Source organism: Magnolia sinica, chromosome 1 (assembly GCF_029962835.1).
Source record: "Magnolia sinica isolate HGM2019 chromosome 1, MsV1, whole genome shotgun sequence".
Taxonomy (NCBI): domain Eukaryota; kingdom Viridiplantae; phylum Streptophyta; class Magnoliopsida; order Magnoliales; family Magnoliaceae; genus Magnolia; species Magnolia sinica.
Genome location: NC_080573.1, coordinates 121,009,338 through 121,032,985, shown reverse-complemented (window position 1 = coordinate 121,032,985; position 23,648 = coordinate 121,009,338). Strand labels below are relative to the sequence as shown.

Sequence of the window (23,648 nt, the reverse complement as noted above, 5' to 3'; positions counted from 1 at the left end):
CCAATTACATTATCCAACCCTTAGGACAATCTAGACGGTTTGATCAATAAGGCGCCCCACCTTATACAATTCTTACAAAATCTGAAAAGGATGATCCTAACTATGGAATAGTGGAAGAAGGATCGGACAGTTGACTCTTTTTCTTTTTTTTTAATGGTTTTTAGTCATCAACCGTCAGCAATGCCGATCCTCAGTATCTACTACTAAATCAATGGACCATCGAATGGTGGAGAAGGGATTGGGCCATGGTGGTGTGGTACTCAATGGACCAACTGTAAAATCAAACCACAACATGGATCACATGGTATTCCGGTCCATCCCCAGTAAATTCTGATCAATGGGGTGTTTGGTTGCGCCAAATATCACGATATTTCATGGTTGTTAATTACAAAACAGTTTATTGCAAAATTTCGTACAACTAAATGCACCTTTAGAAAAGTTATGTTTTTCTAAGTAAATTATTTTATTATTATTAAACTATGTATCTATTATTTTAATAATAATGAATCACATTTGAAAGAAAACTTTACCTTTCAAAAAGATTATAGCACATTTCTTGAAAAATGATTTTTTGCATATTCCCGCATTAATGATAGAATATTTACAAATACCCATATAAAAATATATACTTTCTTAATATTTATATTTTTAATTCATCATTGTTGTAAATATCCATATTCTGCTAGTTTTTCATAAATTCAGTTGTCAACTGTTAGAAAATAACAATAATACCCCTGTGAGATATGCCATAAAATTCTCCTTCATCTTTATGGGAAGAGCATAGACCTTTTAATTCTCTTTTATATGGAAATTTTTTATTTTTTTTTTAACCTACACCCGTGCCACATGGGCACTCGATCTTAAGGAAAAGTTAACAATCCTTATAAATTTTTTTTACTGAAAATGAAAGTGTATAGTAACTAAAAATTAACAATGTAGCTATTTACAAATGTATTGTTTATACATGGGTATTTGCAAATACCTTATTATTCAATACTTATTTGGAAAAACCTTATTAAAAAAGAGATTTTATTTTATTAAAATAAAAAAAAACTTAATACTTAACATGAAATTTGCATTCCCATACCTTATTCAAATGGTTTCCAAGAAATAATAGTATTAATTTAAGTAATTATCATTGGAGTGCCTTCCAATATATTTATTCACATAAGTTGGGGATTCCGAGATAGCAAAAGGGTAACTGGCTTGGGTGAGCCCTATCTTGATGTTTATGTGAAATCCACCCTAATCATTAGGTATGTTACCTAATATTAGGCCCAGGCCTAATAATCATTCTCATTAGTTAATCAGGTGGACCATACAATTGGAAGGAGTATACATGACAACTCTCACCCTTCAAACTATTTCCTTAATATGGACAACCTAAATCAAGAATGGGCCTTATGTTTGGGCTCCAGGTGTAAATTTTGTTCTGACATCTAATGGTTGGAGTAGATCTTATGTAATCATCATAGTGAGCCTGTACAAATCAAAGGTAGACATCTCTCTTACAATTGTTTCCTTTGGTGTGGCCCACATGAATCACAACTCAACCTCAGGTTTTAGTCCTAGGCCAAAAGTGGGATTAGACATCTAATGATTGGAGTGGTTTTCACATACACATCATGGTGGGCCCCCCAAAAAATCAAGGGTAGTGTCCTTATTGCTACTATTTTAATAGAGATTTAAAGGCAATTTTAAGGAGGCTTGCCCTTAGTTTTTTAATGTTTGACATTATGTGCATGTAAGACCCACCCTCGGCCATTAGCTGTATAACTCTTAGTTTTTTAAGGTCTTCCATGATATATATAGGGGTGTACATCGAGTCGAACCGAGTCGAGCTAGCCTCAGCTCGACTCGGCTCGGCCACTAGCTGACCTCAACTCGAATTGAGCTCGGCTCGATTTGGTTAGCAGCCCAGGCCAGCTTGGGCCAAGATCGAGCCGAGTTTGTCATTGAGGCATTTTCACAAACACTTAAACTGCAACTTTAAAATCTCACCATATGTAAAACAGAAGTAATGGTTTTACATGTATTTTATCAAACACTTTCTAAGCAACATAAATAAATAATAAAAATAATAAAAAAAGGGTATTGGTTTCATGTACATATCTTCCTTGCCACCAGCCACACTTCATTGAGTCATTTCATCAAACACTTGCTGAGCAACATCAATAGTGAAGTAACCAAGTCATCGAACTAGTTCCATTCAAGCTGGATTCAATCCAAGTCGAGTCAAGCTGGGGCCAACTCGAACTCATTTTTGAGCCCAAAAAATCAGTTCGATTTGGCTCAAACTCAACTTCAAACCAAGTCGAATCGAACTTTTTCGAGTCGAGTCCAGCGAGCTAACCGAGCTAGCTTAGTTCGTGTACACCCCTAGATGTATATGAGTGATCCACTCCGACTATTAGCTGTGTGATCTCACACTAGACCCGAAGAAAAATAAGATCAATTTGACTTGTGATTCAGCAGGCCTTTCCAAATGAAATAGCAAGGAGAGAGACAACCATTTATTTTTAAGGGCCCATCATGATGATTATATGAAATCCACTCTGTCCAGTAGGTATCATTCCAAAATTTAGAACTAAGGCCCAAGCCATCCATAATTCAGGTGCGCACACTAAAGGAGATAATTTGGAGGTTGAGGGTTGCTTTATATACTATTTCCAATCTTGTGGCACACTTGAATCACGGATGGGACTAATTTTTGGGCCTAGGCCTAACATAAGGTGACAGGCTTGGTTGTTGAGGTAGATGTCACATAAACATCATGGTGGGGCCCACCCAAGCTGTTGGCCCCTTAGCTCATGACGGACCCGACCCCACTTCCATTCGGAAATCTAATGGAAAGTTACTCCAATATTACTTAAATTAATAGGAAATTAATAGGGTAGCTTATTTTATATAACATAAGTAAATAAATAAATAATTGAAAAAGATAGCAGGACTTGAATTCCATATTAAGTAGGTACTTTTTTTCTTTTTTTTTGGGTAAAATTCCTAAAACATAAATCATAAGGATTAGTGCCTGACATCTATCAAAATGTGCTTATACATGGGATGTTTATTAATCAGGCAACTTAGAACTAGCTCTATTCTAAAAGTCATTTAAATCCTCACAAAGTTGTGTACCAACAAGCTATTCTAAGGAGTTAGGCCATAGTTTGTTAAATTAATTTTTGCACACTACTTAGAAAAATGAGTACACCACCATGGTTATTAAGCAAAGATAGTATGTACTTCCTAAAAGGGTCAAATACCTTATTAGTAATATGGTACATGCAAGAATATAATATTCTATACACATGCATCGCATTCCCCATATATTCCATATGTGGAACCATTCATGTTCAAGCACCTTAAATGTAGTGACATGTGCTCTCATCAACTTTCAAGTGCCTCACATATGCTATATGTATTAATGCAACCAAAATGTTACATGTGGTACCATGTAAAGCTCCATTTCGCCACTAAAACTGGATGAATGGCCACAACTTTGTGATTGCTCATCCATTTCAACGTTGAAAAAGCTATGAAAGAGTTCTATGTCCCTGAAATGTGTTTTAAAGATTAAATAGGGCTTAAAGTTAAAAATTATTATTTTAGTAAGTTTTCATTTATTTTATTTTTTTTTCTACTTTTAGGGTTTTAAGAGTGAAAGTGTATCCTTGAATATTTATTTTAGTCATTTAAGGATAGTTTATGAGTTTTAGTATATAATTAGATGTTTTTTTTAATATCATTTTTAATTTCCAAAAGTGTCCTATTTCGAATTAAATTCAGGTTTAGGGTTGATATAGTTTATATAAAATAAAAATTTGAATGATGGATGTTGCAGGTTCTTGGGAATCTGATTGCTCCCAACACAATTGAAGGATGGGGTGGGGCCATTAAGTGGTTGACCTTTCACGGTGTAAATGGCCTCGAAATCAACGGATCTGGAAGAATTGGTGGTCAGGGTGCCGTCTGGTGGGACCAGTCTTGCAAAATACACCCTGAGAAGGTATCCTTACAACCCAATAAAATAAATTTTATAATACCCATTTCTATGGACCATTGCATCAAACTTTCTTGGCCGTCCAAACCTGAGTAACCAATCAACATAGATTTTTTTAGATTACAAGATCTTTGAGAGGTAATCCACTACTGATGGTTCGGATCTATCACCAACATGCAATGATTGGTGTTTGTCGAGTCAATACCAATTACCATGTGGTATTAAACGCACACCCGATCCTAAACCATGCAAAGCTTGCAGTAGTGAAGCCACTCGTAATAGAATCCTACTTCCTCTCTAGAGCCAAAGTGTGCATGATCCGAGATATTCATCAGGTGGGCCCTAATCATGTACTTATTTGGCAATTATTTTTGACCGTCCATTTTTTAGAATACATGTGGTACACTTGACTGGCCAACCTGATTTTCAGGCCATGACACACAAATGATGGGCCCATTAGATGATCGACTTTGATTTATCACACATAAACCAAATCAACGTATAAAGAATTTGTGTTGTGAACCCACGCATCTACAACTAGTTGCGTGTGAGAAGGAGGTAAATATAATAATCCAAAATAGCAGGGAGGTTTTTACAATTATCTTTCTGAAGTCTTCCTTTTTTTTCTTTTTCTTTTTTTTTTTTGCAGAAATGTACGCTCGCACCAACGGTAAATATATGCCCCTTCGGTGCTCTGAGTTGCATTTGGAGTTGGGACACACGGACAATCTGATCAATTGATCTGGACTGTCCATTAAGCCCAGCCAGGGAAGTAAATTAGCAGGTCTGGGCCCGTTCAAAGCCCATGAGATAATATCCAAGCCCAGCTCATATAAGTCCCAGCCTGGCCCAGTCAGCAAGCCATGGTTAGAAACACTCAGCTACTCGGACTTACTTGTCCAGTCTCAAGTCTGAGTCGGGACTCAACTGAGTCAGGGATGAATTGACTCAACTCGCCTAAGTCAAACCAGATCAGTTCTGACCGAGTTCGAGTCAACTCGGACAAGTCCGAGTCATTTCCTTCAACAGCATGAAATAAGGAGTGGGCCAGCTGGGCAATTAGCCACATTCCAAATCGAGCCTAACATGCTGTGGACAGGTGAGGGCCCAGGAAAACCTGGCCCACTTCCTCCTTAAATCCAGACCACTTAAAAATCGAACATGGGATGGGCCTTGAAACACATGAATCACAACATGTATTTATGGTGAGGCAGGCACTGCTATTAGATGCATGCAATGACGTTCATGTTACTGGCATAACGCTTTTCGACAACCCGAGGAATCATATCTCCATCAACAGTTGCAACAATGTATACATCTCTTCAGTTACTATAACGGCCCCTGCAGACAGCCCAAACACTGATGGTATAGACATTGAACGCTCCCAATATGTGAATATTTGGCAATCCACCATAGGAACAGGTACTCCTCGTTCTTCCCTACTATGTATATGTATATGTGTATGTATGTATGATGTAGAGTAAGTCGTGGACAATTTCATGGCCAAGATGGACTAGAGAAGGCTCAATCAGATGCGGAAGTGATTTGGACCGTCAAAACCTTAAAACAAGCATATCTCGCAAATGGGAATAAGTTATTTGATGTACCATATATGTTTTTTGGTTAGGAGAAGCTAATTTAGCCAAGCAACCCACTACGCTGGGTTGCGCATGCCGAATTTGCGAGATTCCATCGAATTGACGATCGAAAATCCATTTTATATCTGTTTTTACTATTTATAACAAGCTTTAGTTGGCTTAGAAAAATTAGGAGAATAACATGGTTAGGTCAAATTGTACACTTACTATTTTTGGCCGAAAACCATGAAGTCTAGTAGAAATCATGATAGCCCATGAATAATAAGTTTACCAATTTACTATTTATAATAAGTCACGATTTAGAGAGTTTTAGTTGGAGTTTGATTGTGAAACTTCTTCCTAATATCACTATTTAAAGGATTGTAAACTCATTTTTATTATTAATCAATTTATTTTCAAAATTATTAGAAATTTTTTTTTATTTTCTTTCCTCGTGGATTTGAGGAATCTATGTGAAGAATCTAGAGAAACTCCATGGTTTCGAAATAGTTATCCTTGAAGAATACAGTGTTCAACCTCATCATGTCCTTCTTCCTTGTATGTCAATGTATTTGGGGTCGGTCGAGCCAAGTCAGGGTGTTTTAAAAATGGACATGAGCTCAACCCACCATCCATTACCGTGGCCCGACCCAACCTTACCATTCAATTGTAATTGGGTCAGGCTCAACAGACCCAATGGGCCGGCCCCCGACTCATACCAGGTCTAATAACTGAATATAAGGCTAAAGGTATAAGTACCCTTTCGCATGTGATGAATTTGTAGATAAATCTTCTATACTTTTTTTCTTTATTTTGTTTTAGATTTTGGGTCGGGTTGGAGTCTGACCCAACCCATTGACAGAGAACATGGGAGGGTCAGGTCTGTCAGGGTTCAACCATGGTTTTAATAGTTAGACTTTTACGAGTGATGGACCTGATTGGTTCAAAACTATGAGTCACGACTCAGGTCTGAACAAGTTGGTCTGAATGGCTGAGTCTTTTAACCATGGTTCGACCAAGCCCGACCCATTTACTTAAATGGGTCACCTGTCTAGCCCAAGCCCCACCTACTTCCCATTTAGCTTGGCCGGGTCTCTTCTCACCACAAAAGCCAGTCAGGCCAATTGACCCAAGGGCTGATTGGACCCATTTTCACCCCCTACATGTATTGCTGGTTTTATCTAATATATTTCTATCCTTTGACAGGAGATGATTGCATTGCTATTGGTAATGGTGGCAAGAACGTTAATATCAGCTGGGTGACATGTGGACCGGGTCATGGTATAAGGTTGTTATGATCTTCAAGCTTTACCTATAAAAATAGCATGATCCCTGATATGTACAAGATCTGAACCGTTCATTAGGTGTGGTCCACTGTCTATACACAATGGGTAAAAAGTAAAGATGGTATGCTCATTGGGTGGACCACTCAATAGGTGTGGTCCACTGTCCCAAAAGTCTTCCATGTTGAATGACATCCTACCCACCCAATCTTTATTCTTTTTTAATGGAACATTTTGGGTGGTTCACTTATCAAATGGTCAGGATCTTTCAATCCAGGATATACTTTGAGATTGTTCCATTCATGGTAAGTTCCACCAATGAACGGTCTAGATTGATGAGCCGTACAACCATGTGTTATAGACTAGAATCAGCCTTCTAATATTAACATATCAGATTTCAGTCCAAACCTAGTATCTGTAAAATACAACATTCTGATTTAGTTAGTCCTCTCCCAGCATTGGAAGCTTAGGCAAAGACGACGAATTTGCAGAGGTTGAAAATGTCCAAGTGATGCATTGTACATTCACAGGAACTTTAACTGGGGCCAGGATCAAGACATGGCAGGTAATTGAGCTCTAAGAAGATCATGTGGCCAAGAAATTTTATTTTATTTTATTTTATCTGCACCACCGATGGTATGTTTGGATGCTCAATTGAATTGGATTGCAATACATTGAAATTTCCATGTACAGGAAATTAACCAAGTTCTGGCACAACCATTTTTATTCATAACACTGAAGAAACTGAATATGGTAGAGTCGTCTCTTAAAAGCATGTGTGGCCACTTCTATTATTTTTTGGGACCGTCAATCCAGTCGTCCCTACTGTGGATTGGCAAATGGTTCAAATTACATAAAGAGTAGATGATACTATCCGTCGGATCATTAGCCACCGACAAACAATGGTAGAAAGTGAAGAAAAGCGATGGATAGGATTAATTGCTTAATTAGACTGGTTTTTAAAACACAAGATATCCATGACAGGTCCTACTATCCAAGTTTACCATTTAGAGATGATCTTACCATATTCTGACTTCACTATCTCCATTGTACCAAATTCAAATTGCAATGAGTCCATCTAAATTCAACTAGAAGGAAATGCAATCGCGGTTTCTTGATGAAGGGTGCATTTGGTTGTAGCAAATATAAAGAAATTTCGTAATATTTTGCTCAGAATTGGGCTGATTAATCATTAATGGGGCGTTTAGATCACAAGTTACTTATCCTACTAGTAACATATCTTAGTTTCTACCTATTAAGAAGATAAGTATATTTGGCAAACAGCATATTTATCATTTTCTCTTCTCTTTTGTCCCTCTTGATGCTTCTCTCCGGTAACTTATGAAAAGTGAAAAACCTAATTAAAAATTTTAATTAAAATGATTAAGTACTTTTAAGCAAAAAAAGTTACTTATAACTAATCATAAACCAAACTTACTTATCTAAAATAAATCACTTATCTACTGTGGTAAGTAGAAAAAGTAAAATAAATCACTTATCTATAGTAAGTAGAAAAAGTTACTTATTTGGTGGTATCCAAACCAACCCTAAAATACATGACGTTTCATGATGTTTGGTGCCACCATTTTGGTCATTTCCACTTGATTTGAGTACTGAAATTCAATTCAATGACTGATTACAATATGAAATAAGCTGTGAATGGCAATTTCATGAGTTTCAAGTTGGACTTGCATGGATTCAAGATTGGCAGATAGTTCCCCCAGAGCGACTATAGAAAAGAACCGTTGTTCATGTTCATCTCTTGCTTCGCCAATCAATATGGAAAGATTACAACTATTCCAATTCATTTCAACTTAGCATCCAAACATACCCTAAACATTTATTTTCATATAAATAGGTGTCTTTTTTTAATCTTTTTCTCTTCTTCTTTTTCCTAATCCCTTCCTATGTATTTGATTGTCTACAGGGAGGGTCTGGGTACGCTCGAGGGATCCTATTTGATGATATGCATATCAACAACGTTGAGAATCCAATCATCATTGACCAATACTATTGTAATGGTTATCACAACTGCAACAATCAAGTAAGAATGGTGCTTTTTTTCTTTTCTTTTTTTTGTCCTTATGATTTTGGAATTAGAGAATAAGACATTACTTCAAAATGAGATTTACTCTATTTTGATGCACTCTCCTTATTCTTCCCCTTTATATGTCATCAAAAGAAAGGACTTTATAGAGGACGAAAGTTCCAAAGGTAGCCAACTCGCCTATAACATTGGCCGAGTCAACTCAACTGGACTTGGCGAGTTATTGAGATGAATCACAGGTAAATTGAGCTCACAAGAGTGACTGGATCCCAACTCAGCTAGACTTGTTTAACCAGCTTGTTGAGTCGATCAGCTCTACATAACTTGCCATGACTCGAGCCACATTACTCACTGAGTCAAGCTCTTTTCTCGAATGGCTAACTCTCGCCATTTTAAAACTTTGTTGACTAATACAGGACTCGTCATTTTAAAACTCATGCTGACTCACTATTTTTTATTTTAATAATCCATTTAATAGCCATTAATTGGATAGTTAGTCATCTTTAACTGTGTGGATATAGTCAAATCCACAATTAGGATGGCTTAGATAGCTGGACTCGAGTTCCACACATGCACTATTTTCAAAATTTGACGTAGGTATGAACATGATGAGGTTGATCACGATCTTCCTCAAGAATAACTACATCAAATCCACTTCAAAGGAAAAAAAAATAGAAATAATATTCATGAAAATTTGTAAATTGATTGATTGACGAAATAAAATAAGTCTACGACCATTTAAATAAGGATACCATGCCTTGGAAGAAGTTTTAAAATTAAACTATAAAAACTCCCTCAAATTCATAACTACTAAAACTTCCTAAAATTCGTAACTCAATATAAATAGTAAATTTACTATTTTTATTAAGTGTCTTATGTAACTTAACATGTTATTCTCTTAATTTTTCTAAACACTTTTCATGTCCAAGGAATGAAAAAGTTACAATCAAACCAAAACTTACTAAAAATAGTAAAAACGAAAATAAGCAGTAAATTTGATCGCGATTGGATGGAATCTCACAAATTCCATGTGGGCATGCAACCCGGCTATGTTGGCTAGAGCAGCACGTACGTCCTCCCCCAAAATCATATATGGTATGTCAAGTAACTCATTCTAGTTTGCAAGATATGTTTTTTTTTAAGGTTTTGACGGTCTTGATAACTTCCACCTCCAATTAGACCTTTTTTGGTTCATATTAGTCATGAAAGTGTCCGCAACCCACTCTACATCAAAATTGTAGTAAATGTCATGGTGCATAAAAGTTCTATCCAACCTAGTATGGCTGTAACTTATATGTTCCACACAAGCTATCTACGTTTTTTTCATGTCCATGTTTTCTAATGGCATTTTGATTTCAATGGATGGGTGTGAAGAGTTCAGCAGTTGATATAAGCAACGCGAAGTTCGTTGGATTTCAAGGGACATCAAGCCGGGAGGTGGCCATCAAGCTAGAATGTAGTAAGACGGTCGGCTGCACCGATATTGTTCTTGACAATGTTCAACTTCAACCTGCCGTTCCAGGAATGAAGCTATCATCTTATTGCATCAATGCACATGGGCCCCCTTGCACTTCTTGCGTGCCCCAAGTTCCATGCCTACACTAAAATGCTCTAATGTTGTTGTGGTTGTAGCAGTTCGCTTTCTTCTTCTTTTTTGGGCTGCCTGTTTGGACAGCCAAAATAAATTCGTGGAAATGAAAAATCTATATCAATTAGAAATTTGTGGAAATGAAAACCGCTTTTTCGGTTTGTTTTTCGTAGTAATGTTTCCCTGGGTCTATCCATGTTCATCTGACCCGATGAATGGATCGGATCTCTCACGGATGAGCAGTATAGCACGTGTGCCACTACGTCTTATGTTGTGTAATATGCAGTTTAGCACGCATATGCATTAGTGACTACTCAAGCGTCCGGGCTGGCTGGACCGGAAGCGGATTGGCTGGTGTAGCACACACCACTGACCTGGCTGGTGTGTTGACGTCACTAAGTTGTGTGGGTCCCAATATGAGGTTTGTGTTATATCGAAACCGTCCATCCATTTGGCGTGCTCGCCGTGAGGCTTGGGATGAAAAATGAGACAGATACAAAGATCAAGTGGACCACACTGAAAAAAGAATTGGGGGATTGAACGTCTACCATTGAAACACTTTTGGGTTTGAATCCTTGATTAACACGGATTCTGATCTCATGTGTTGGTTGGTTGTGTGGTAAGAAATAAGAAGGAACGGTGTAGATTGCTTCAGATCAAGATTTCGAAGGAGGAGAAGATTTGGAGAGGATTTTGGCAGAGAAATCTACGACTGTGGACCCCACCTTTTATACATGGGATATTCTTGAAACAATACAAACTTAACATACTCACTTAGACCTCCTCGTACGGACGAAAAATTCCAGGACGAAAATACCCCTCCTTTTCACAGAAACGGATTGGCTACTCCGCCTGCCAACCGCCAATGGCGGATCGTTGTGGTCCGTGGGCCCCACCATGATTTATGCTTTTCATCCATGCCGTCCATATATTTTTCCGGATCATTTTATGGTATGAGACGAAAAATGAGGTATATCCAAATCTTAAGTGTACCACATTACATGAAACAGTGTTGAATGAGCGTCAACCATTAGAAATCCTCCCCGTCTAAGTTGGGGCACACTATGATGTTTGTGAGAAATCCTCCCCATCTAAGTTCATTCATATGCGCTCGATCTTCTCATGGAGACCTGGATGAAGATGAAAAACAAATTTCATAATGATCCAAAACTTCATTAACCCCTGAAAGGGTTTCAATGGTAGACGTTCAATTCCCCAATGCCTTTTTCAGTGTGGTCCACTTGATAGTTAGATCTATCTTTTTTTTTTTTTTTCTCAAGCCTTAATATGAGCTCACCAAATAGATGGACGGTTTGGATATAACACAGACATCATGATGGGACCCATGAATCATTCTAACATTTAAAAAAAATGCCACACGGCATTGAAATTAAGCAATGCGTTCTGTAGTTTTTTTTTTTAACAATTTTCTCTGATTATTTCTCAATACATAATTATGTAAATATGTATATATAAGTATATAAAAATTATGTTTTATCTTTTAATTCATTTCTTTGTCTATTTGTTAAACAAGAATTTAGGTTAGAAAGAGATCGCGCAGCGGAGTTGAGTTCAGCTTCTCGCCTGTACAAGGAGAATCGATGGCTGAGATCTTTCCTGCTGACGGAATCTCGCGATCCTTTCTCATCTAGGTGGGAATGTGCAGCGGAGAAACCAACAAGAGAGAGAAAGATGAAGCGCACCATGTAAATGAGTGAGCAAGCATCTAAAAGAAATCCGACCGTCCGTTCATTGGGTTAAGATCAGATTACGATTTAACCATCACGGCAGTAGCGGCAACGGGAAAACATGAAAAGGGTAGGCAAACTAGAAAATCAACGGGAAAAACATGAAACAGCAGGGCAAACAGAAATATGAGCGGGACAAAAAAAAAAGCAGGGCAAACTAGAAAATCAAGGGAAAACATGAAAAGAGAGGGCAAACTAGAAATCATGAGGAAACATGAATCAATGCCATCGAAGTCCCGTCGAAAGTGACATCGACCACGTGCGCTAAATTGCATAAGTGCTAGATTTGTTTCCTATTTCGATTGTGATAATATGTTAACAATGTTTCGGACGACGGGATATGTACTTCAGCGTCAGAAGACAAAAAGATTTGGGTTAACACTACCTCGGGAGAGTTCAGTGTTGGATCTGCCTGGCATATATTTAGACCACCCGGGGAAAACAAAGCATGGGCAACGTGGGTTATCAGCGTCCCTTTTTCTATATTTAGAATGGTTTATAACAATTCCATCTATTTTGAGAGATCATTTTAGGACATGAAATCAAACATGAGGTAGATCCAAAACTCAAAGTAGGCTACACAAGAGATGAGAAATTCACATCGTTCGTTTTTCTATACTTAGAATGATTTATAAAAGTTTCAAATTTGGAACAGCTTAAAACCAGCTCAATATATTAGTTACTTATAAATTATAATTGAGTGTGGATTGTTTGTGTAAAAGGTACAGTAGTGATGTCGGGTCTCATTTGTCCACGTCATTTCCAAGGACTCAAGCTAACAAGATATGTCGGATTTCTCTCTCCCAAATAGATTGCGTGCTATGCTACGTGACTTTTTAAAGGAGTAGTCCTATATTTTAGCTTGGTTTTTTAAAGAAAAAAATGAAGTTCTTTGTGATGAATAATCACGTATATAATTAATAAAATCATAGATACAAAAAATAAGTCCTATATTGAAATATAATAAACTAATGTAATAACGAAAATATTAGCCCGTATACACCTGACCAACCCAATCAACCCGTCGAGCCCTCTTGGGTTGAGCTTGGGTTGAGAATTCTCAACCCAAGATTGGGTTGGGTTGGGTCAAGGTTTAGGTATAAGAACCTTGGGTTGGGTTAGGGTTGAGCACCAACCCGAACTAACCGACCCGACTTTCAGCCCTAATTTCATGTTTGCCCTGCTCAATTTCATGTTTTATCCGTTAAATTTTTTATTTTCCCCACTCAATTTCATGTTTGTCCCGCTCAATTTCATGTTTGTCCCGCTCAATTTCCAGTTTGACCCCGAGTGATTGAAATTGACCACGAACTGAATGAAATGAATTTTCGACCATTAACCCGATGGAATCTTGAAAAATAGCTAGGTTGATTTTCTAGTTTGCCCCGCTCATATTTCAATTTGCCTCGCTATTTTTTTAGTTTTCTCCGCTGCTTTTCATGTTTCTCCCGCTAATTTTTTAGTTTGCCCCGCTGCTTTTCATGTTTCCCCCGCTGATTTTCTAGTTTGCCCCGCTCATATTTCAATTTGCCCCGCTGTTTTTCTAGTTTGTCATTTGCTTTTTATGCTTTGACTTCATAAATAAGATATTACAGATTTAAAGAACCCATTGTTTTTCTAGTTTGCCCCGCTCATATTTTAGTTTGCCCCGCTGCTTTTCATGTTTCCCCCGCTGATTTTCTAGTTTGCCCCGCTGTTTTTCTAGTTTGCCCCGCTCATATTTCAGTTTGCCCCGCTGCTTTTCATGTTTCCCCCGCTGATTTTCATGTTTCCCCCGCTGATTTTCTAGTTTGCCCCGCTCATATTTCAGTTTGCCCCGCTATTTTTCTAGTTTGCCCCGCTGCTTTTCATATTTCCCCCGCTGATTTTCTAGTTTACCCCACTCTTTTTCATGTTTGCCCCGCTCTTTTTCATGCTTGCCTCGCTCATTTTCATGTTTGCCCCGCTAATTTTCATGCTTGCCCTCTCATTTTCATATTTGTCCTGTTGAATTTCATGTTTGCCCCGCTCATTTTCATGTTTGCATGAAAATCATATATGGTACGTTAAGCAAATCATTCTAGTTTGGATCCTTACTCTTGCTTGGGTGGTAGACTCTTAGGAGTTTCAACACCCGATCAAGCGCTCGAGTATCCATAGTTGGTGAAATTCCACTAGTGTGAGTGTGTGGGGGTGTGATTGCGTGTGTAAAAAAAAAAAAACAAATCTTTCTAATTTAGGAGATAAGCTTGTTGAATACATGGACAAAGAAATGAATTAAAAGATAAAAAAAATATTGTTATATACTTATATATACATATTTATATAATTATGTATTAGAGAAAAAATATTTTCCAACCTCGTTATTTTTCAAGATTCCATCGGGTTGGTGGTCGAAAATCCATTTCATTCAGTTCATGGTCAATTTCAATCAGTTCGCGGTCAAATTGAAAATTCAGCGAGGCAAACATGAAATTGAGCAAGGCAAACATGAAGTTGAGCGAGGCAAACATAGGTTTATGTTTAAAAGGACATGTATCAGCAATCCCATGGATCTTAAAACATACCAAGCTGCCCCTCAATTGGCATAAACACTATCAAGAAGACACCACCTCACTCACCAACAACACGGAGGCAAATCCGACTCCTCCACTCTTCGACCTTCTTAAAATCTCACGGGCGGAAGCGACCACTCTCCCTACATACAATATTCCACTTATACAAACCAACCAGCTGCCACACATTCCCATCTAGCCCTCCCAACTTCTGACTATAGACCATAGTCTGCTGCTATAATCTCACATCCAAGACCCTAAACTAACTTTAGCGACAATACCTCCAAGGGAAGGCCCACAACAACAACACATAGGCAGCATCCACTAGAAGAAGTAGAGAAGACAGACTGAAGCAGAGAATCATGAAATTGAGCAGAGGAAACTAGAAAATCAGCGAGGCAAACTAGGAAATTAGCGGGACAAACTAGAAAATCGGCGGGGCAAACTAGGAAATCAACGGGGTAAATTAGAAAATCAGCGGGGCAAACTAGAAAATCAGCGGGGCAAACTAGGAAATCAGCAGAGTAAACATGAAAATCACATTGAATGTATGTAGTATATCCATGTCGTCCACCCGTTTTTCTATCTAATTTTAGCGGTTTAGCCCCAAATTAAAGCATATCAAAAGATCAAGTGGATCACACTACGGGAAACAATGGGCATAATGATTTCCACCGTTGAAACCATAATAGGCCCAACAGTGATATTTGTTTGTTATCAAACCAATTCATAAGATCATACAGATATGGATTAATAGAAAAAACAATTATAAGCTTGATCCAAAACTTCTGTAGCCCCTAAGAAATGATCAACAATAGAAGTTCAATTTAAAATTTCATTTGGTGTGGTCCATATGAACATTGGATAAGTTTAGATTTATCAGCTCAAGACATGAAAATATCTGTTAAGTTCGCTCCGCTGATTGTCTAGTTTGCCATGTTGAATTTCATGTTTACCCTACTCAATTACATGTTTGCCCCGCTGATTTTTTAGTTTGCCCTGCTGATTTTCTAGTTTCCCCCATTGATTTTCTAGTTTGTCCCGCTGATTTTCTAGTTTGCCTCGCTGATTTCATAGTTTGCTCTGCTGATTTTCTAGTTTGCCCCGCTGATTTTCATGTTTGCCTCGCTGATATTCTAGTTCGCCCCGCTGATTTCATAGTTTGCCTTGCTGATTTTCTAGTTTGCCTGGCTGATTTTTTTAGTTTGCCCTGCTGATTTTTTAATTTGTCTTGCTGATTTTCTAGTTTGCCCCACTGATTTTATAGTTTCCTCCGCTCAATTTCATGTTTGCCCCTCTGAATTTCTAGTTTGCCCCCCTTAATTTCATGTACGACTGAAAGTTGGGCGGGTACAACCCAACCGACCTGTGACCGACCCGACATTGGGTTAGGTTCGGGCAGGATATATCAGGTCCGATCTCAAGCTTGGGCTATACAAACACCAACCCGATAAAACTTAGGTTGGGTTTGGGTTAAGGTCTCAGGTTGCCTGACCCAACCCGAACCCAATCAATATATTAGTTACTTATAAATTATAATTGAGTGTGGATTATATGTGTAGAAGGTACACTAGTGATGTCTGGTCCCATTTGTCTACGTCATTTTCAAGGACTTAAGCTAACAAGATATGTCGGATTTCTCTCTCCCAAATAGACATGTATACACTCAACCAACCTAATCAACCCGTCGAGCGCTCTTGAGTTGAGCTTAGGTTGAGAATTCCCAACCCAAGATTGGGTTGGGTTAGGTCAAGGTTTAGGCATAGGAACCTTTGATTGGGTTAGGGTTGAGCCCCAACCCGAACCAACTAGCCCGACTTTCAGCCCTAATTTCATGTTTGCCCTGCTCAATTTCATGTTTTACCTGCTAAATTTCCAGTTTGACCGCGAAGTGATTGAAATTGACCACAAACTGAAAGAAATGGATTTTCGACCATCGACTCGATGGAATCTTGGAAAATAAATAGGTTGGTTGGCTTAATTAGCTTCTCCTACCCCAAAATCATATGTGGTACGTTAAGTAAATCATTCTAGTTTAGGAGATATGCTTGTTAAATAAATAGACAAAGAAATAAATTGAAAGATAGAAAAAAAAAAAATATATATATATATATATATATATATATATATATATATATATATATATATATATATATATATATATATATATACACTTAAATTTGACCATCCTTTAAGGTTAACACTCGGGTTTTTATGAAACAAGTCATATAAATAAATAAAAAGTCAGACGGCTGTGGCACTACCGCGGGTCCGGCGGCACTGCTGCCGAACCTGCCGTCAAACCGGCGGTAGTGCCGCAGCCCTTTGTGGCTTTTTTTTTTTGCCATTTTAGTTTTGTAGGTCCCATCATGAGGTCTGTGTTATATCCAAACCGTCCATCTATTTGGCGAGCTTATATTAAAGCTTGAGACGAAAAATAAGATAGATCTAACTATCAAGTGGACCACACTGTAAAAGGCAGTGGGGAATTGAACGTCTACCATTGAAACCCTTTTAGGGGTTACAGAATTTTGGATCATTATGAAATTTGTTTTTCCTCTTCATCCAGGCCTTTGTCACCTTATGAATAGGTTGGATGGAAAATAAATGTCATGGTGGGCCCTACAAAATTTTTAACGGTGAAAATCAATTTCCCCGTTGCTGTTTGTGGTGTGGTCCAGTTGATCTTTGGATATGATTTTTTTCTTTTGGGGATAATGCTCTGAAATGATCTCGAAATATGGATGAACGTTGTGGATATAATAAATACATAGCTGTGGGGCCATGTAACTTTGATCTCTTTCGAGCCGTTCGTACAATTCTCGGTTGGAGGAGCGTCAGCGCTCGTCTTCGAAAGGAAGGTGGGGGTATTTTCGTCCTGAAATTCCGACTCCGTACGAGGAGGTCCAGGTGCGTATTCTAAGGTTGTATTGCTTTAAAAAACCACTGGATAAAAGGTGGGCTCAACAGTCGTAAATTTCTCATTTTGGCATGGTTTTCAGTTTCAGCGAGTCTTTGCGGAAACCGGTTGTTGTGGAAGACAGGTAAGGCTCACCACGATGGTTGAAAGATATCAGATATCCACACCGTCCATCAGTTTCTCCATATTACGTTTTGTCGATAGTTCAAAAATTAGGCAGATCAGGAGATTAGGGGGGCCGTGAGACGCTGGAATAGGGTAGGAAATACCAACCGTTGAAATCTTCCCAGAGCGGTCTGTCATATGGGTCCCACTCTAATGGTGGCCTACTGTGATGTCTGTGGGAAATCCATCCCGACCATCCGTTTTTTCGAATCATGCTGGGACATGGCCCCAAAAATGATACAGATCCAAAACCCAAGTGGTCCACACGACGTCCAAAAACAAGGGCAATGCCTATTATTGAAACCTCTCCAAGTCTTGCCATCCATACATTAGGTTCGTAACGTCATTTCTGATGGGATCTGCCTTTCTTTTTTTTGGGTCCACTTCAGCTTTAAATCTATCTAATTTTTAGGCCAATGTCCTGGAATGATCTCTTCAAATGGATGTGCGGTTTGGATATAAGACGTACATCATAGTCAGGCGACAGATGTACCACGCAGTCCGCTTACGAAATCTCCTCACATCGCTGTCTGAGAGCGGATTAGCTGGCGCCGTTACCGTGGGGCCATCTTGACGTATGCATTCTATATCCATGCCGTTCATCCGTTTTTATTCAGATCATTGTAGGGTATGACCCCAAAAATGAAGAAGACCCAAATGTCAGGTGGGCCATACCATAGGAAAAGAGTGATGGTTGAACACCCTACCGTTAAAAACTTCCTAGGTACCACCGAAATGTTATCGTAATGTTTATTTGCCATCTAACCAATTGATAAGGCAAACATCAGCTTGATACAAAACTTATGTAGCTCATTAATGGCTAATCACCACTATTTCCTATGGTGTGGTCCACTTGAGAATTGGGTCTGCTTCATTGCTGAGCTCATGTACTAAAATGATTCGGAAAAATGGACCACTTAGATATAGAACACGTACATCAAGGGAGGCATGGCCGCATTGGTGGTAGACTCTTAGGAGTTTCAACACCGGTCAAGGGTTCGAGGATCCATAGGTGGTGAAATCCCACTAAGGCGTGAGTGTGTGGGTGTGTGTGTGTGCGTGTTTAAAATAAAAAATAAAAAATAAATAAAAAGGGGGGATGGCCGCACCATTTTTGGGTGAGCAGTAGCGGATTAGCTGTTATGCCTTAATGCGTGTTGCCCTAACCGTGTGGGGCCCAGGTTGATGCGTTTGTTATATATCCACGCCGTGAATCTGTTTTTTCATCTTATTTTAGGACTTGATACTAAAGCTTAAGAAGATCCAAATCTCAAGTGCACCATACCATTAGAAACAGTAATGAATGACCCTTAAAATATTTTCATGGGCCACTAAGTTTTGGATCAAGCTAATATTTGTATTTTCCTTCATCCAGGTCTTCTTAACATCATAAATAGGTTAGATGTAAAATAAACATTAGGGACACCTTATGATGACCCTTTGGAATTTTTAATGGTAAGGTACTCAATCACTACTGTTTCCTGTGGTGTGGTCCACCTGACATTTTTATCTGCTTAAATTTTATAAGAAAGCCCTAAAATGGGATGGATAAATGGATGGATGGCACGGATATACAACACATCATCAAGCTGGGCCCCACGGTAAGGGTATCACCCACTAAGGTGTTATCCGGGTAACACCTAAGTCACTCCCTGGTGAGGCGGGGGTCGCACGAATCCGCTCCCAAGCTATCATTATCTACGAATCCGCTCCCTAGTTGTCATTATCTAAGTAGAGTACTACCTGGCTGTCATTATCTCGAGTGGAATTGTACACAAGTCCAATTAAATCGAACTAGGTACATCATGATTTGGCTCGGCCACTAGTTGACCCGAGCTCAAACTTAATTCGACTCGGTCCTCCATCCTGACTAGCGAGCCCGGCTAGGTTAGGTTGGCAGCTCAGGCCGGTTAGAGCCAAGTTCGAGCCAAGATCAAGCATGTGCATCATTTTCACAAACACATTGAGTGCACCTTCAATTTTTCATGATATGTAAAACATCAGTAATAGCTTACAGGTATTTCATCAAATACTTAATAGGCAACATCAAAATCAAAATACAAGGGTATTTCTTTTGTATCCGTACCTCCCTTGCCAACACTTCATTAAGTCATTTCATCAAATACTTGGTGAGCAACATCAATATCAAAATAGCTAAGTCACCGAACTAGTCCGATTCAAGTTGGGGTTCGATCCGAGTCGAGTGGAGTCGAGCTCGGTCAAGCTCGAACTTAGTTTGAAATTTTTTCAAACTCAAAAAATCAGCTCGACTCCGCTCGAACTCAGTTTTGAACCGAGTTGAATTGAGCTTTTTTGAGTCAAGTTGAGCAAACTAGCTTGATTCGTGTACACCTCCAATCTCAAGCAGTTGCGAAAGCCTTCCACGTGAACTTCCTCCTTCCTCTTGCAAGAATCTAGGTGGGAGCTAGAAATCCACACCATCTATTCATTTTCTTAGATCATATTAAGGACATGAGATCAATAATGAGGTAGATCAAAATCAAGTGGACCAAAAACGTGAGGATTTAGCATTCATGATTGAAATTTCCCAGGATCACACAAGTTTTGTATTAGGCAAATATTTTTGTTTTCAGTTCTTCTTAATATGAATGATGCTATGGACGGTATGAATGGCCTATAAACATCACCGTCGACTCAGGGAGGTTTCAACAATAGGCATTTCTCTTCCCACCTTTTCCTCTAGTGCAGCCCACCTAGGTTATAGATCTACCTTATTTTTAGTCACTTATCCTAATATAATCTCACAAAAGGAATGGACGGAGTGGATTTCTCACTCACATCACGGTGGGCCCACCTAGATTACCAATGATCAGAAAAATGTGCCCATGGTGTGAAAAAGTGCACATAAAGGGAGGTTAGTATCATGAACCGTTGTTATTTTGGAACTATGAACCATCTACGAATATTATAAAAGGGTACCTAGATGGTCGGACGTGGTGAATTGATACACCCCTCCTGCAACGTGTGCTATTGAGAGATTTCTTGCCATGCATGACATGGAAACGAGTACTGACAAATGAGAATTAGGATGTTCCACTCATCAAAGGGCACACCCCTTCGAAATCAATGGATGGTCCGATGGTCTGACACAAAAATACAGGTGTGGCCCACCTTACAAGTAGGAAAATCATAGACTTTAGAATTGAAGCCTACAATTAGATGAATGGAAGAGAGATATGGTCATGTACTACTACATCCGACTTCAGAATGTCCCAAGATTTATGGCTAGGATTTTCTGGAGAGTTTTGAGGGTAGGATTCATCCAAGGTGCTAACCAACTGACCAACGGTCTGGATTAATGGACCATGGGCTCTAGTAACCCGAACTAAAATCTCCAAACCGCTTATGTATGTGCCTCATTGACCATTGTGTATGGGGAATAAAAAAGAAAAGTCTAATATTGTAAAATTGTCATCCTTCAATCAATTCATTATTTTTCTTTGAATATGGACCGTCTCTTCTAACCATTACTTTGAATGCATTTGATAGGATTCTCCAACCATGAAAATTTGTTCAGATATCAACCATCAACATTAAGGCCCACCATATAAATGGTTTTGATTATTGAAACATGGTTCCATATCCAACATACAGTCTGAGGGTGAGAATTAAAAATGTGTGGGAATGTATTATATCGAATCTAAAAAGGAAGTTCTCCAAAGAATATTTATAGCTTTCCATTGTTATTAGAATTATGTTTTAATTAGTTACCAAAGAAGTGGACTGCCAAATCAATGAAATTTGAAATCATAAAACAAAACCAATTAGTCAACCCAAATCATTCATTTAAATAAATACTTTCTATACAAAGCCATTGAAACCATTTTAAGGGAGAGATTGTACATTTCTTTCTCTCACACACTCAAAGAAACCCCCTAACATAGAAGAATTTTCAGTAGCTTGCAATGGTGAGATAACCATCTTAAATCACTTTATTTTAATATTAGTTGCTTTCATGCTTCATCTTTTAATTAGTTTTGTTCGTTCATCATGTGAATTTTATTTTTTTAGTGAATGATGACGTGGACCAATGAGAATTAGGGTATCAGGAATTCTCTGTTGACCTGATAACAGAGGATCCGGACTCATTTTAATATTAGTTGCTTTCATGCTTCATCTTTTAATTAGTTTTGTTCGTTCATCATGTGAATTCCATTACATTTTTGGGTTTTGGTAGGGCACGTAGTTTTCTCCACCTTCTTATAGATTAGATGATGATTTAAACCATTTATGTTTTAGCTAGATTTGAGGCCATTTAAAGAAGCTTTTTTATTGGGTGATTATACATGAAAATGAAATATAGAACAATGAAATGTTACATTTTTAATGGCTAGTTTTAAATCCAAGATTCAAAGGCTAGGGTCATCAATGAAGCACGTTTATAAGATCAAAGCTTCTATACGGTGATTTAAATAATATAAAAAAAATTTAAAAAAAATTTATAAAAAAAAAAAAAAAAAAACCACTCTTTTATTTTCTTAGATTATAGGACATGGTAGCAAAAATATAGAAAGATGAGAAATGATCCTGTGCACCTAGTTGCACTGAGATTCTTGGACAGTCCAATCAACCGATCCCATCTCTCCACTAGGTTCACCACAGATTTCACAAATGATCATGTAAAATTGAATTTATTAGTCAATCCAATGCATTTATAAGGTTTCTGAGACATGGATGAATGGTTAGAATTGCCTAATCAAAGCTGTTCTTTGTGGGCATCAATAAATAGATGGCTCAATTTGTGTTTGTGTTTATTTTTGTATGATCCTGTCTGTCCGTTGTATAGGCCATTGATCCAATGGTTAGAATCATTCTACGGGATTGGCTGCTATACTAGCAGGTTAGATCGGACTTCGTCCTAAATGATTAGCTTGCGTGATGGTTGTTGATGTGTGTTTGCCTGGCCCAGCCCATGTCACAAACCTATTTGGAATTAACCCATTTCACTTTCTACACGTCTTTTAACTTGGATGGTTTCTGATAGAACCCGGGCCCGGTTCTCACCGTTGGATTGCACGCGCATGATTGATCCAGGCCATGCATTGGCTAGTGTGAACTGTGAATAATTCATGTACAAAACCAGGGTAGTTAACTCATCAAGTGGACCCCACAAGTACATTGAATTGCTGGACTCCTTTTTTGCCATGCAACCACATTTCACACACTAATGTGATTTGCCTGATCAGCAAACCAATTTTACAATGCATACTAATGAGTGGCTAGGATCTGTCACGTGTTCCATCCAACCATGGGAATCAAGCTCAGGGTTTGGCGTGGCATATTCAAACCCTAGATACCATATTACACATTTACTTTGGTATGCGAATAGGTTGGGTACGTCAGGTTAACAGATCCTGAGGCAAACCCTTTTAAGGATCATTTCAGAATTTTGGACCAAGACCCAGCCAATTAAAATTTGGGTCTGGTTTAAGTTGAAAATAGAAGAATTGCTTACTAATGGGTTAGGTTGTACCTAGGAAGACCTGACCTAAGGTCCCAAACCATTCAATTGGTGACCACCTTCAGTACAAGCAACTGATTGATATTAGGATTTTCGCATTTTCGAGAGAAGCAAATAGGGTGGCGGATGGTTTGGTGAAATGGGGTAGCAAGACACCGTTCAAGTGGATCCTTAGGGTTGCTCTCTGAGCTCTCATTCCAGATCAGAGGAAATTTGCTCCTAGATAGAGTTGGGATGGATAGGTAAGATATCTTCCCTTTTTTACCGCCATACCCAATGTATAGCAAGGTCCTTCAACAATTCC

At 38.4% G+C, this 23,648-nt stretch overlaps 1 protein-coding gene across 1 annotated transcript in view; it reads left to right on the top strand.

The window, feature by feature from the left end:
• LOC131248806 (probable polygalacturonase At3g15720) overlaps positions 1-23,648 on the top strand; it is a 34,307-nt gene that overhangs the window by 2,724 nt on the left and 7,935 nt on the right. Inside the window, exons 4-9 of the mRNA XM_058249273.1 lie at positions 3,842-4,006; positions 5,215-5,422; positions 6,784-6,865; positions 7,317-7,425; positions 8,788-8,904; positions 10,282-10,494. Coding sequence (XP_058105256.1) covers positions 3,842-4,006; positions 5,215-5,422; positions 6,784-6,865; positions 7,317-7,425; positions 8,788-8,904; positions 10,282-10,494 — 894 coding nt within the window. The remainder of the gene's footprint in view (positions 1-3,841; positions 4,007-5,214; positions 5,423-6,783; positions 6,866-7,316; positions 7,426-8,787; positions 8,905-10,281; positions 10,495-23,648) is intronic.